Source organism: Bufo bufo, chromosome 4, assembly GCF_905171765.1.
Source record: "Bufo bufo chromosome 4, aBufBuf1.1, whole genome shotgun sequence".
In the NCBI taxonomy this organism is placed as follows: Eukaryota; Metazoa; Chordata; class Amphibia; order Anura; family Bufonidae; genus Bufo; species Bufo bufo.
The window spans coordinates 127839470-127853276 of NC_053392.1; the positions used below are offsets into that span (position 1 = coordinate 127839470).

Consider the following 13807-nt stretch of genomic DNA (forward strand, 5'->3'; position numbering starts at 1 on the left):
CACTGCCATTACAACACTGTAATAGTTACTATGTACAAGCAGAGCCCTTGTAGCACTCAGTGGATGTTTTGAGCTGGAGTAGGGTTCCCACCCCTTTTATAATAGATACAAAGACTCCAGCCAAGTCGTATTTGGTGCAATTTGTTTTATTTGCGTATCAACGGTGGTTGCTGCGGCGGAGTGACGTTTCGGCACCTCCGTGCCTTCATCAGACTAGTGCCGCTGGTGGAGGGAGTCACACAGTTGTGGACGCAGTCGGGAATAAACATGCGGTAGTAAACCACCAATACCTGTCAGCGGTACTACCGCATGTTTATTCCCGACTGCGTCCACACCTGTGTGACTCCCTCCACCAGCGGCACTAGTCTGATGAAGGCACGGAGGTGCCGAAACGTCACTCCGCCGCAGCAACCACCGTTGATACGCAAATAAAACAAATTGCATCAAATACGACTTGGCTGGAGTCTTTGTATCTATTGTAATAGTTACTATGTAACAAAACTAACAGAAGTTGTTCTAGGAATTTTTATGCCAACTGTCCCAAATTTGCAAAGACTGTCCTTGATTTTCGAAGGCATATTTGGGCATTCCAGGGCCAAAAATGGGTGGAGCTAATAATAATCCTGCACGTAAGTTGGAGTTTCCAGGAAGAGGGCGAGATTTGGGATGCCCCATTTTTACCAACCTAAACGCTGGTGAGTATGAGAGTAGCAAGATGAGGTAATAGCTGGACAGAAAGAACAAATTAAGGGAAGGCTTCTTAAGATGATATGAAGAAGGGAAGACACTAGTTGTTAGTGACATGACAGGTTGAAGAGGTGGGTTAGGTCTGGGATAAGCAAAGTGGTAGCATTAGGGATGAGGTGGGATGGGATTAGGCACAGTTGTTGAGGTAGCATTTGCATTGTATGGTAGAAAGCTTTTCCTCAGCAATAGTGGAGAATGAGGTTATGTGGGAAGAGACCCGAGTAGTCAGCATCTGCAGTTTCCTCTTCCAAATTACCAGCTATTGATTCCACTTGGTTTAAAGATGAATGAATTGATTTTAAACTAACTGGATTCATTACAAATTTCACCCAAAAATTTTCAAACAAATCCGAAGTTTTATTTAGACTTGGACAAATCACTTTGAGAACTCGCAGTCAAAACAGAGGGAGGAAGAAAATGAAGGATCACAGGACACTGGGTACCTCACATTTATTCACTTTATAATGTTATAACGATGGGATCGTGCAGTAAAACAGAGGGCACCGCGCATGCGCGAGAGTTCGGAAAGTGAAGCCGAATTGCAGGCTGTCTCTCAAAGTCAAGAGGGGGCGTGGTTACCTTGACTTGAAGCAAGTTGCAAATTAGCGCGGACGGAGGATAAAAGATAGTTTTCTGACCTTATGCAGCATCGGGCTGCAGGATGAAAAGTATGATTAGTATCACACTGCGGGCTACCCTGAGGTACTGCTGGCGGGTTTACGTGCATTTAGAAGGTGACAGGTTCCCTTTAATTGAATTAATTATGTCAGTGATGACTCTCTCTGTATGGCGCTGCTAAACAAGTTTGCCCTACCGGTATATGCAGTAATCAGCAAGAAATACATTGCAGTGCATGTGAGGTGCGTCAGTTCACTTGAGATATAGTAAGAACGTCTTTCCTGGATTTGTTAGGCTGCACAACCTATAATCTTCCACTTCTGTTAGTCATTGACTTACAGAAATATGTCTATATTAGGCGTATTTCTGGAGCAGAATGTGGTGCAAAGGTTCATTGTGCCACAATCTGAGACTTTTCCCCGCTCACTCAAGGTCTACAAAAGTGGTTGTGGCGTGAGGAAAGGGGACAGGTTGGCAAGCCCATCTTATTCATCATTTTCTATGTCTGTTTTAGGCATAGAGAATGGTCTAAATTTACGCCAACAAGGGAGCTGGAGTAGATTTAGAAGCAGCGGTGGATCCGCCAAAGATATGTAGAGGCTGGCGCCTCTAAATAACGTTGGCGGATTCACTGTCAGCGCAGGGCCTTATTAAGACCGGTCTAAATGATCCTTCATATTCGCTACCCAGCTTTAGGCAAATGCTGCCTCATTCCAGGCAAGGTCACTTTGCCTTTCTCATAAACATCTTCCTTAGTTCCTTGGTTGAGTTTTTTAAATAAATTTTTCTCGTACATAAGTGGATGGTAAGCTCCAAAAGTACAGGCAGAGTCAAAGTATCGTTTGAAATAATAACACCGGTCTGTTTGACGTAAAGATGGCAGAAATTCATAGACATTGACTTCCTCACAAATATTCATCATCAACAGGATCCCTGTATGGAGAGAAAAAATATTCATTGGTTCAAATTGTTGTCTCATATTCTTCTAAATTGTACTTCACTAAATTGTACTGTGAGAAAGCAGTTTAAAGGGCTAATTAGAAAAAAAGAAAATTGGGCAAGCAGAAGTGAAGTGATCTTGAAGGGGTCATCCACATGGACACGGAGGCTTTATTGCCATGGCCATATGGCTCCCGTGTGCTGCCATGTTGCATCTGCCAGGTGACATTGTTATGGAGCTATTCTGCCTGTACACCCTCAATTGCTGTGCATGCCAAGCTCCACTCTATATTTCTGTGCCTTTTACATAATCATTAATAAGTGCCTGTAGGATTAGCAGGTGGCTCTAGGGGTCCTCTATAAAGGTTATGTGCCAGTTTTATAGCATATAAAAGTTGGGATATTTTGCACGAATAACATTTTGAACAAACACGTGCAACTTTTTGCCTTTCTCCACCGCTGTCACCACTTTTTGGTTAAGTGGGCAGAGTTTAGAAGATGGGGCAGGGGTACCACAGCCGAATGAATTTACTAGGATTAGCACCAAAAATATTGCGCACATTATAACAGAAAACTTTCTGGTATACAGGCCATCACAGATTTAAAGGGATTGCCGTAGTTCAGAGCTGAACCTGAATATATCCCCATTTTCACCTGGGCAGCCCATCTGGGCTTTTTCTGGAGATTCAGTAACGTGGGTAAGCTAGGAGAGAGCTTCCGCCTAGCAGTGAGCCCAGTGATGTCACCGACAGTAATGGGCAGGCTTTAGAGACGCCCTAGCTTGTAAAATGGTTAGGGAAGAGCTAACGCCTGTCCATTAGTGCTGGTGATGTCACCGGGAACATTGCTAGGTGGAAGCCTCTGCCTAGCAGTGTAAAAATGTAAACAAAATAGCCCTTGCTCTGCGCAATTCCAGATGAAATGCCCCGATGATCATGTCAGAGGGGCTGAGTGGGAGAAGAAGAAGGGGATATGTCCTTTTAATAAATGTGTCCATTAACACAATTATTAAGAGGCCTGTATCTCATAATAAATGGGTCACTTCTTACTGTAGCAGGCTTTTTACTAAGACTGGTGTGTGAAACATCAGTCTTTAGTAAATAAAGCCCCTATGAGTCCAGAAATGTTATTCATTTGATACTATAAAGGTACCATTCACACAGCAGAGCCATATGCAAAGAGACTGTATGGCAGTGCACAGAGGCCACACAGCTGCCTAGTATGGGGCAACATTACCTTCAAGTGCTGCCACACAGACTCCATTGGGTGCCTAATAAGCAAAGATATTCTCCAGTAATGCTATTTTCTATATTCTCACCAATAGACCCTGATGATGGAGGATTTGGTTGGATTTGTTCTGGTGAGTTCTCTTGAATTATGTTCCACAGTTGCCAAAGCGTTTGTGGTTTCAGGATATAAAACGGCTGCTTTGGGTTCGCTATTCGATATTTCCTATATGGCTCAAAGAATTTGAATTCCGGCTTCTTATACCACTAAGGAGAAAAATTAGACAATCAATAGACTATATATATATATATATATATACACATACATATATATGCAATGAACAGGATATCGGGTATACACACTGACGCTAATTGATGCAATGTCTCATTCAGGTGCAAATGATAGTCTATGTTTTGTAGTTGTTCGTGACGCCAATTGTAGCGTGCGCAGGGTACTATCACAGGGCCCTCCCAAGGTCTTATAACGCATGTCCCAGGTTAGGAAGGCCAGAGTGGGGTAATGTCTCTGTATGGCAGTGGTAATTGTGTCAACGGTGTCTCCTACCTGGGTACGGCTGGACTCCTGGCTCACTAGCAATAAATTGAGTGTAGTGTTCGGAGGAGTAATTAGGGGGATTTGGCAGCAGATCCAGACCTCTCTAACTATCCTCCTGGCCAGCACAGATGTCACTTTTGGCTTCCGACCACGTCCTCTGAGATTTTCCACAGTGCAGAACATCTTGTATTTTTTGCTCAAATGTAAATAAAAGCTGAGTTTTTTTCCCCACAATAATGCCTCTTGTACATCGTCTTAATGTCTTTTGGGAGACACCTATGTCATTTCCCGTCAAAAAATTACTTGCTGGTTGAATAAAAGTAACTTTAAGTCAAAATTTGCCAGGGGTATGAATTATTATGGGCAGCATATATATATATATATACTGTTGAATCGCATTTGTTCCACAGCTGCCTCTCACCATTCTAACTGTTTATAATGAGAACTTGGATATAGAGGACACTCTCTCCACACCAATCATTAAAAGAGTTATCCAGGAATTTGAAATTGATGGCCTATCCTCAAGATAGGAACTATCGCCATCAGAGGGCGAAGTGATAGCGCTCCTCAACTTGCACAGTAAAGGGCACATTAGAGCAGCGGAGCGCCAGCATATACTGCCGCTCAGCAACTGTTCCCTGAGTGAGCAAGCAAAGACACCTCAGCAGAGCTACCATAAAGGCCATAAAATGTGTGCATTAGTCAAATTGCAGCCGACTCTTAAAGTGGCAGAACGGCAAAGGCAAGATAGTCAGAGAAAGAGCGCCAACCCTCCTGCGATCCCTAGAGAGAGAAAGAGACGCATGGTGGGAGGCCAAAGTCCAGAGCTAGAGTGCCTGCACCGCTATCCACGGAGAGACCACGTACTGCAGTCAGCTAGTTTCCCGCCACTAGGCCCAAAGCCTGCAGCAGTGTATCCAAGCCAGCGCATCGCAAGTCATCACAGATCATCGCAAGTCATCACAAAGCATCGCAAGTCTACACAGAGCATCGCAACTCTGCACAGAGCATCGCAACTCAGCGCAGAGCATTGCAAGTCGGCGCAGAGCATCGCATCACATCAAGAAAAGACAAGTCTCCTTTAAGACACACATTTGTTCCAGCAACCTTTAGATCACAGTATCCTGCTCTTCAGAATAAGGTCAGAGCTTTCCTGTTATTACTTATAATTGCCTATAGGCTTTGGTATAAAGAGACATTTTTGTGCTCAGATAAAGACTTTAAAGTAAAACAAAGGACAGTTTGTATTACACAGACTCTATTGCATTTAAAGTGAAAGTAATTTATTGCCTTAATTTATCTGTCACGGTGGCGAGTGGGGCAAACCCCCCACCGTACAATGTAAAAGGATAAAGGATAGCTGCTAGACCAGGCTGCCAAGAAAAGGGAGCTGGTCACCTCCTATAGCATCCCTAAATCTGGCCCTGTTCTCCTAACTGTATGAGCCGACCCTTAAGGTAAGAGGGCCCATACATTGGAACCTCAGAACCCTGAAATCCCTAAATATCCCTGAGGTTAGGAGACAGGGACAAAAGAAAACCAGGTTCATCCAAGACACGGATTACCCAGAATCCCCATAGGCCTAGCTGCAGGGAAAAGTGGACGACTGAATACGCAACAGAGTCGGCAGGTAAGAACACCAGAAACACACTTACCTGCCGCAGACACCACGACTGGAACCCGTGAATAAGTACAGGTGCCCACACATCAAATAGGACACTGTACAAACAACACCACACACCGGAATCCAGCACACCTGATTCTGCCTGGGCCCCATACAGCCATGTGCACGGCAGCCCCAGGCAGCACTGCATCCAGACTTATGGTTCACCCCTCCGGGAAACCAGCCCCTTTCCAGAGGTATCAACATATCGGGTAACGAATAGCATACATGCAGGGATAAACACAAAGAACAGCCCAGACATGTAACAACCAACAAAACGCTTCACACACCCAGAACATAAACTCACACCACACATACAACAAGTGATGGTAAAGGTACATGGAGGGTACATAAGGGAGGACAATTTATGTTCCATAAGATGGCCCTCAAGGACTGGGCAGAAACACCCAGGCAAGGAGCAAAGGTCCAACACCAAGCAAGGCTGTAGTACAACTGCCCCCAGCCAGCAAGCCACAGGTATATATCAAGCCCGCGGTCACACCAGGAAACACCTTAATCCCCACTAGGAAGAAGATTAACCCCTTGCTCACCAAACAGCAGGGAGGCAAACCTTAAAGGGGAAGTGCACATGCAAACTGCCAACATGTTGCCACCGGCAACCAGTCTGCATGGCAACCGCGTCACGGCCAAACACCAATATGACCGTGACATTATCGCTGTTACATTTAAAGCGAAAGTAATTTATTTCTGCATTTTTCAATATTGCATTTAAAGTGAAAGGACTCTTAATATTTGTACTGAATGTCAGTATTGCATTTAAAGTAAAATGTCTGAGCCTAGTAATACTATGCCACTGTTAGAGGATACAAAGATAGATAGAGTAGAAGTTGAAGAGCAAGGGAACCTGTCTCAGGTAGAAGAGTCTGATGCAGCATTAGTCTAGCCTCAAACAAATATAGCTCAAGCAGATGAACAAATATGTTCATCACATGCCAGAAAACAGACCTCAAAAATGCTGGAAAATTTTGAGCAAGAGGCAGCATTAAAGGAGAAAATGTTTGCCCGGATGTATGATAGGTGGAAATTATACATTAAAGACATTCGTAGAAAGCTAAAGCAAAAAAGTATAAAAGGGATATGGTAGCGACGGTAGAAGAATCTGAATCAGAGCTTATGGCATAATATGTCAACCTGCGGTCGTTTACGACACCTTCCCAGGATATTGTAAGGAACATGGACACATGTACTGCGGTCACTAAAAATTTAGTAAAGTTCATGAGAAAACTATCATCTGCAGCAAACTACAGTGCTTTTCAAAAGTAGTTGACTTTTTTCGTATTTTGGTACATTACACCCCTAAGTTCAATGTTTTGTTAATCTGAATTATATGTGGTGGATCATAACACAATAGTCTAAGTTGGTGAAGCTAAATGAGAAAAATATATATTAATAAAACTATTGTTTAGAAATAGAAAACAGAAAATTGCCATGTGCGTATTTATTCACCCCCTTTGTTAGGAAGCCCATAAAAAGCTCTGGTGCAACCAATTACCTTCAAAAGTCACATAATTAGTGAAATGATGTCCACCTGTGTGCAATCTAAGTGTCACATGATCTGTCATTACATATACACATTTTTGAAAGGCCCCAAAGGCTGCAACACCTAAGCAACAGGCATCACTAACCAAACACACCCATGAAGACCAAGGAACTCTCCAAACAAGTAAGGGACAATGTTGTTGAGAAGTACAAGTCAGGGTTAGGTTATAAAAAAATGTCGAAATTTTTGATGATCCACAGGAGCAACATCAAATCTATCATAACCAAATGGAAAGAACATGGCACAACGTCAAACCTGTCAAGAGACGGCCGTCCACCAAAACTCATGGACCGGGCAAGGAGGGCATTAATCAGAGAGGCCTAAGGTAACCCAGGTAAAGCTGCAGAGTTCCACAGCAGAAACTGGAGTATCTGTACATAGGACGACAATAAGCCGTATGCTCCATAGAGTTGGGCTTTATGTCAGAGTGGCCAGAAGAAAGCCATTACTTTCAGCTAAAAACAAAAAGGCACGTTATGAATTTGCGAAAAGGCATGTGGGAGACTCCCAAAATGTATGTAGGAAGGTGCTCTGGTCTGATGAGACTAAAGGGTTAACTGCCTGAATGAGACGCTTAAAAATAATTTTATTTAATTACATTTAAAATGTGTGGCTATCCGCAAGAATTGCACTTGTCAGGCTGACTTATGGAGGAGTGGCTCACACTTTGTTATATATATGGTGCAGCCAAACTCATCCACAGTAATAGAAATAGTGTATAGAGCTGGAGGAGCTTGACTTAATACTCCAGTGTAGCTGGAACACTAAACGCAGCGCTGCCAAACACAAAGTACAAACTGCTGTCACTTATTTTAAATAGTGGCTAAAGAGACGCACTGAAGCTTTGCACCAGCATATGTTGGCAGCACTCTATAGATGACAGGAGGTGTGTGTGGAACGTATTCTTAATAGGCAAAGTGCTTTCTATGTGCTGCACTTAACATCTAGTAGCCCATAACATCCCCCACACTGCAAATACCTGTCATCTATAGACCATAAGTTCCCTGCCTAATATCGTGTTCACGCGACGTGTTTCTATGTCACCACCACCAGGGTGACATGTCATCAGGAGCTTAGGATGTGTAATGTAACAGTGGATTGCCCTCTTAACTCGCTATGTTTCCACTTTCAAAGATCACAGTGAAGATGCTGCACGCCGAAGTTGGCGAGCGTGCAGCGAGTTAGATCAAAGCCTCCAGCTCTAATATGGCCATAGCGCGGCCGTCAAGAGCCGCTCTGAAGTAGAATAGGCCACGCCCACTGGCAGAGCTAGCGGCAGCGGAGATACAGCAATGAGGAGTGGTAAGTCCTCAATAACATCGCTGCCTTATCTAAGATCGCTTAGGCACCAGAGGGATAATATGTTTAATGGCATGAATGGGATAGATATACAGGAATAATCATGAAATGTACGCCACTGTACACAGGCAACCCCCAGGAAGTATGAGACTGACAACACAGGTCACCACTGATGATACAAATATATGGTGGTTACTGCTTACAACCTCTGCATCCAGCGTTACCAATAGCAACCTGGGTCAAACTAAACTAAACTAAAACAGGTACAATCCATGGGGTCCATTATTTATATTCTATGATATAGCTCACATACCTATATCCTAGATATCCACATTTTGGGGTACAAATATAGCATTATAGATATAAATGCACAGGGGACATATTGGTCCCCAAATAACATGGATAAAGGAATAAAAGAATGGGGAGAAAAGAAAAAGATAAAGTCGAAAAAGGAACCAACAAAAATTATTATATCTTAACCGCCATATGTATTAGGAGACATCCATCCCCCACTTAAATATGCGTTTAGATGAAACATGTATATGAAATTTAGTCAATCAGACCAAAGGGGTTAACAGTCTGTAATGTAAAGGTCCATTGGGTCTCCTTCCGCAGCAGGAGGTTATCAACATCCCCCCCCCCTCTTGGCGATACCCGCACATGTTCCATCCCTTGAAAGGTCACAAACTGCTTTACTCCTGGATGAAACTCCATTATGTGTCTGGAGATTGGCGTATCCTCCTCGTTATTGATACTTAGCAAATGCTCTCCATTGGAGAGATAACGAATCGGAGAGCCAGCCCAAAAGTAGCAACGCCCATAGAGGCAGAGAAAGGGGCCGTTATCGCAGTCGTGGTCGTGGACGTGGAGGAAGTGAAAGGGGCAATAAGACTGTTTTTTTAGGGTCAATGCCAACCACCTCGGATTACCAGCTGAGGAACAGAAGGGGTACATAGAACAAAAAGGGGATACTGACGAACTACAAGTTATCAATATCTCCAAACATCCCCTTAATAAAAGCTAAATGGATATGAACATGTATATGAAATGTAGTGATTCAGACCAAAGGGTTTAACGGTCTGTAATGTAAAGGTCCATTGGGTCTCCTTCCACAGCAGGAGGTTATCAACATCCCCACCTCGTGGCGATACCCGCACATGTTCCATCCCTTGAAAGGTCACAAACTGCTTTACTCCTGGATGAAACTCCATTATGTATCTGGAGATTGGCGTATCCTCCTCGTTATTGATACTTAACAAATGCTCTTCAATACGCCTCCTGAATTCTCTTTTGGTGTTTCCCACGTATTGTTTCCAGCAAATACATGTGGCCACATAAACCAACCCTGACGTTTTACAATTAATAAAGGACCTAATGTTGTAATTACATCCAGTGGTCGTACAATTTACTGTGTCACCTTTTTTGATCACTTTTCAAGCAACACAGTTCTCACATTTAGGCCCCTTTCACACGGGCGAGTATTCTGTGCGGATGCGATGCGTGAGGTGAACGCATTGCACCCGCACTGAATACCGACCCATTCATTTCTATGGGGCTGTTCACATGAGCGATGATTTTCACGCATCACTTATGCGTTGCGTGAAAATCGCAGCATGCTCTATATTCTGCGTTTTTCACGCAACGCAGGCCCCATAGAAGTGAATGGGGTTGCGTGAAAATCGAAAGCATCCGCAAGCAAGTGCGGATGCGGTGCGATTTTCACGCACGGTTGCTAGGAGAGGATCGGGATGGAGACCCGATCATTATTATTTTCCCTTATAACATGGTTATAAGGGAAAATAATAGCATTCTGAATACAGAATGCAAAGTAAAACAGCGCTGGAGGGGTTAAAAAAATAAATAAATAATAATTTAACTCACCTTAGTCCACTTGATCGCGATGCCCGGCATCTCCTTCTGTCTCCTTTGTTGAATAGGACCTGTGGTGAGCATTAAATACAGTTACAGGACCTTTGATGACGTCACTCCGGTCATCACATGGTACATCACATGATCTTTTACCATGGTGATGGATCATGTGATGACCGGAGTGACGTCATCAAAGGTCCTGTAACTGTATTTAATGCTCACCACAGGTCCTATTCAACAAAGGAGACAGAAGGAGATGCCGGGCCGCGATCAAGTGGACTAAGGTGAGTTAAATTATTATTATTATTTTTTAACCCCTCCAGCGCTGTTTTACTTTGCATTCTGTATTCAGAATGCTATCATTTTCCCTTATAACCATGTTATAAGGGAAAATAATACAATCTACAGAACACCGATCCCAAGCCCGAACTTCTGTGAAGAAGTTCGGGTTTGGGTACCAAACATGCGCGATTTTTCTCACGCGCGTGCAAACACATTACAATGTTTTGCACTCGCGTGGAAAAATCGCGGGTGTTCCCGCAACGCACCCGCACATTTTCCCGCAACGCCCGTGTGAAACCAGCCTTAAACGTACCAGGTGGTCTGTTGGAAAGCCATGTGGATTGCATCGGAGAGCTATACATACTGCGTACCAATTGGTCAAGCAGGTTACTACTTCTCCTATATGTGATCAAGGGGTAGTCCCCCACAAGATGTCCGACCACGCGGTCCGACTTTAGGATACCCCAGTGATCTTTCAGGATATCCCGAACCTCAGTATTGGCCTTGTCATATGTCCCAATGACCCAAAACAATTTGTCATCTGGCGCCCGGTCTCTAGGGACGAGAAGGTCATCTCTATTGCTTACTGAGGCATGTTGATATACCTTAGGGAGACAAGACCTGGGATACCCCCGCTGGAGGAACCTATTTTGTAGGTCAGATGCTGCCTGTTTAAAATCAACCCACTCTGAGCAATTTTGTCACGCTCTCAAGTATTGTCCCTTTGGTATACCATATTTGAGCTTGTTTGGGTGCGCGATTTCCCATCTGAGTAGGGTATTAGTGGCAGTTGGTTTACGGAACATCTTGGTGGTTATATTTCTGGAGCCATCAATACTTATGGATAGGTCCAGAAACGTAATATGGGTCTTCTGGATTTCACTCATAAAGAAGAGACCCAGATCGTTTTTGTTGAGATGTGACACAAATTCTTTGAAGGCTGCGCATGTACCATTCCATAGAATGAACACATCGTCTATAAATCTTAACCACAGCATTATAAATTCAAGCAAAGTGATCACAAACTCATTGTGCATGGATACATGTGATCCTCTCTCTGCTCTGAATGTGAGGAACTACAGGATATGAGATTACTAGCTGGTCCTTGACCCAGTTAAAGGGATTGAAGTTATACAAAACAGCTACCCCGAGTATAACTTCAATCCCTTTAACTGGGTCAAGGACCTAAATTTATTCATAAGACATCTAAAATGGTGCAAATTCTTCCTCATGAATGATAAAGAACAGTGCCAAAAACTCGGTATTGAATGTGAGGAACTACAGGATATGAGATTACTGGCTGGTCTCCTTGAAGAAGGTGATAGGCAGATTGGAGAGGGTCCCTTCACTAATCTTCGAGTGCCATCAAGAAAGAATCCACCGGTTAATGTTTACTCTCCTCTGGATGCATTCCTGACTGTAACAACAGAAAAATTAAGATCACTCGGTGTACATGGATCTCACATATCCAACATCACCGATGAAGAAAGAGTGGCGTTGGATGTGTTAAAAAAGGACTCTACCATAGTAATAAAGCCCTCAGACAAGGGAGGTAATGTGGTCATCCTTGACGACAACAAATATGTTGAGATGTGTACGCGAATATTGGACGATAGGTCGTGTTACAAGCGACTTGAGGAAAATCCCATGGGGATTTTCAAAAGTAAACTCAGCGACATTTTAAACAGGGCCATGCGTCAGCACCTAATAGACAAAACAGAGTTTGCCTTCTTGCTACCGGAACATCCAGTGACAGCAGTGTTCTACAGCTTGCCTAAAACTCATAAGGGGTTGATCCCACTAAAGAGGAGACCTATCGTGTCAGGGGTCAATAGCCTCACGGAGAAAATAAGTATATATGTGGATGAGGTATTAAGATCGTTCGTCACTAATCTTCCATCATACGTGAGGGACTCCATGGATGTCCTTAGACGTCTGAATGACATCTATTGTGACACGGACACGTTACTGGCAAGCCTGGATGTGGAAGCGCTGTATAGCTCCATTCCTCATGAGAAAGTCTGTCAAGCAGTAAAAACATTCTTAGCAGAGAGAGGATCACATCTATCCATGCACAATGAGTTTGTGATCACTTTGCTTGAATTTATATTAAATCACAACGTGTTCGCATTTAATCGTAAATTTTACCACCAGCTCAGGGGAGTGGCCATGGGGAGTCCATGTGCCCTGACGTTTGCTAACCTCTACCTGGGCTGGTGGGAAAGAGAACATGTATTCTGCAAGATAATGGAAAATTAGACATCGTCTATAATGCTGTGGTTAAGATTTATAGACGATGTGTTCATTCTATGGAATGGTACATGCGCAGCCTTCAACGAATTTGTGTCACATCTCAACAAAAACGATCTGGGTCTCTTCTTTGCGAGTGAGATCCAGAAGACCCATATTACATTTCTGGACCTATCCATAAGTATTGATGGCTCCAGAAAAATAACCACAAAGATGTTCCCTAAACCAACTGCCACTAATAGTTTTTTGTGGGAGATGCTGTAGTTTTGTTTGTACCATTTTATATAGAAACATAGAAACATAGAATGTGTCGGCAGATAAGAACCATTTGGCCCATCTAGTCTGCCCAATATACTGAGTACTATGGATAGCCCCTGGCCCTATCTTATATGAAGGATGGCCTTATGCCTATCCCATGCATGCTTAAACTCCTTCACTGTATTTGCAGCTACCACTTCTGCAGGAAGGCTATTCCATGCATCCACTACTCTCTCAGTAAAGTAATACTTCCTGATATTACTTTTAAACCTTTGCCCCTCTAATTTAAAGCTATGTCCTCTTGTAGCAGTTTTTCTTCTTTTAAATATTCTCTCCTCTTTTACCTTGTTGATTCCCTTTATGTATTTAAAAGTTTCTATCATATCCCCTCTGTCTCGTCTTTCTTCCAAGCTATACATGTTAAGGTCCTTTAATCTTTCCTGGTAAGTTTTATCCTGCAATCCATGTACCAGTTTAGTAGCTCTTCTCTGAACTCTCGCCAAAGTATCAATATCCTTCTGGAGATATGGTCTCCAGTA

At 43.3% G+C, this 13807-nt stretch overlaps 1 protein-coding gene across 3 annotated transcripts in view; it reads right to left on the reverse strand.

Moving 5' to 3' along the window:
* Positions 1 to 1692: 1692 nt before the first annotated feature.
* LOC120997659 (beta-galactoside alpha-2,6-sialyltransferase 1-like) overlaps positions 1693 to 13807 on the reverse strand; it is a 199685-nt gene continuing 187570 nt past the window's right edge. For all 3 annotated transcript variants that reach the window (XM_040427851.1, XM_040427853.1, XM_040427852.1), the window contains 2 exons: positions 3623 to 3797; positions 1693 to 2298 (listed from right to left, as the gene is read on the reverse strand). In XM_040427851.1, coding sequence (XP_040283785.1) covers positions 2048 to 2298; positions 3623 to 3797 — 426 coding nt within the window. In that variant the 3' untranslated portion in view covers positions 1693 to 2047. The remainder of the gene's footprint in view (positions 2299 to 3622; positions 3798 to 13807) is intronic.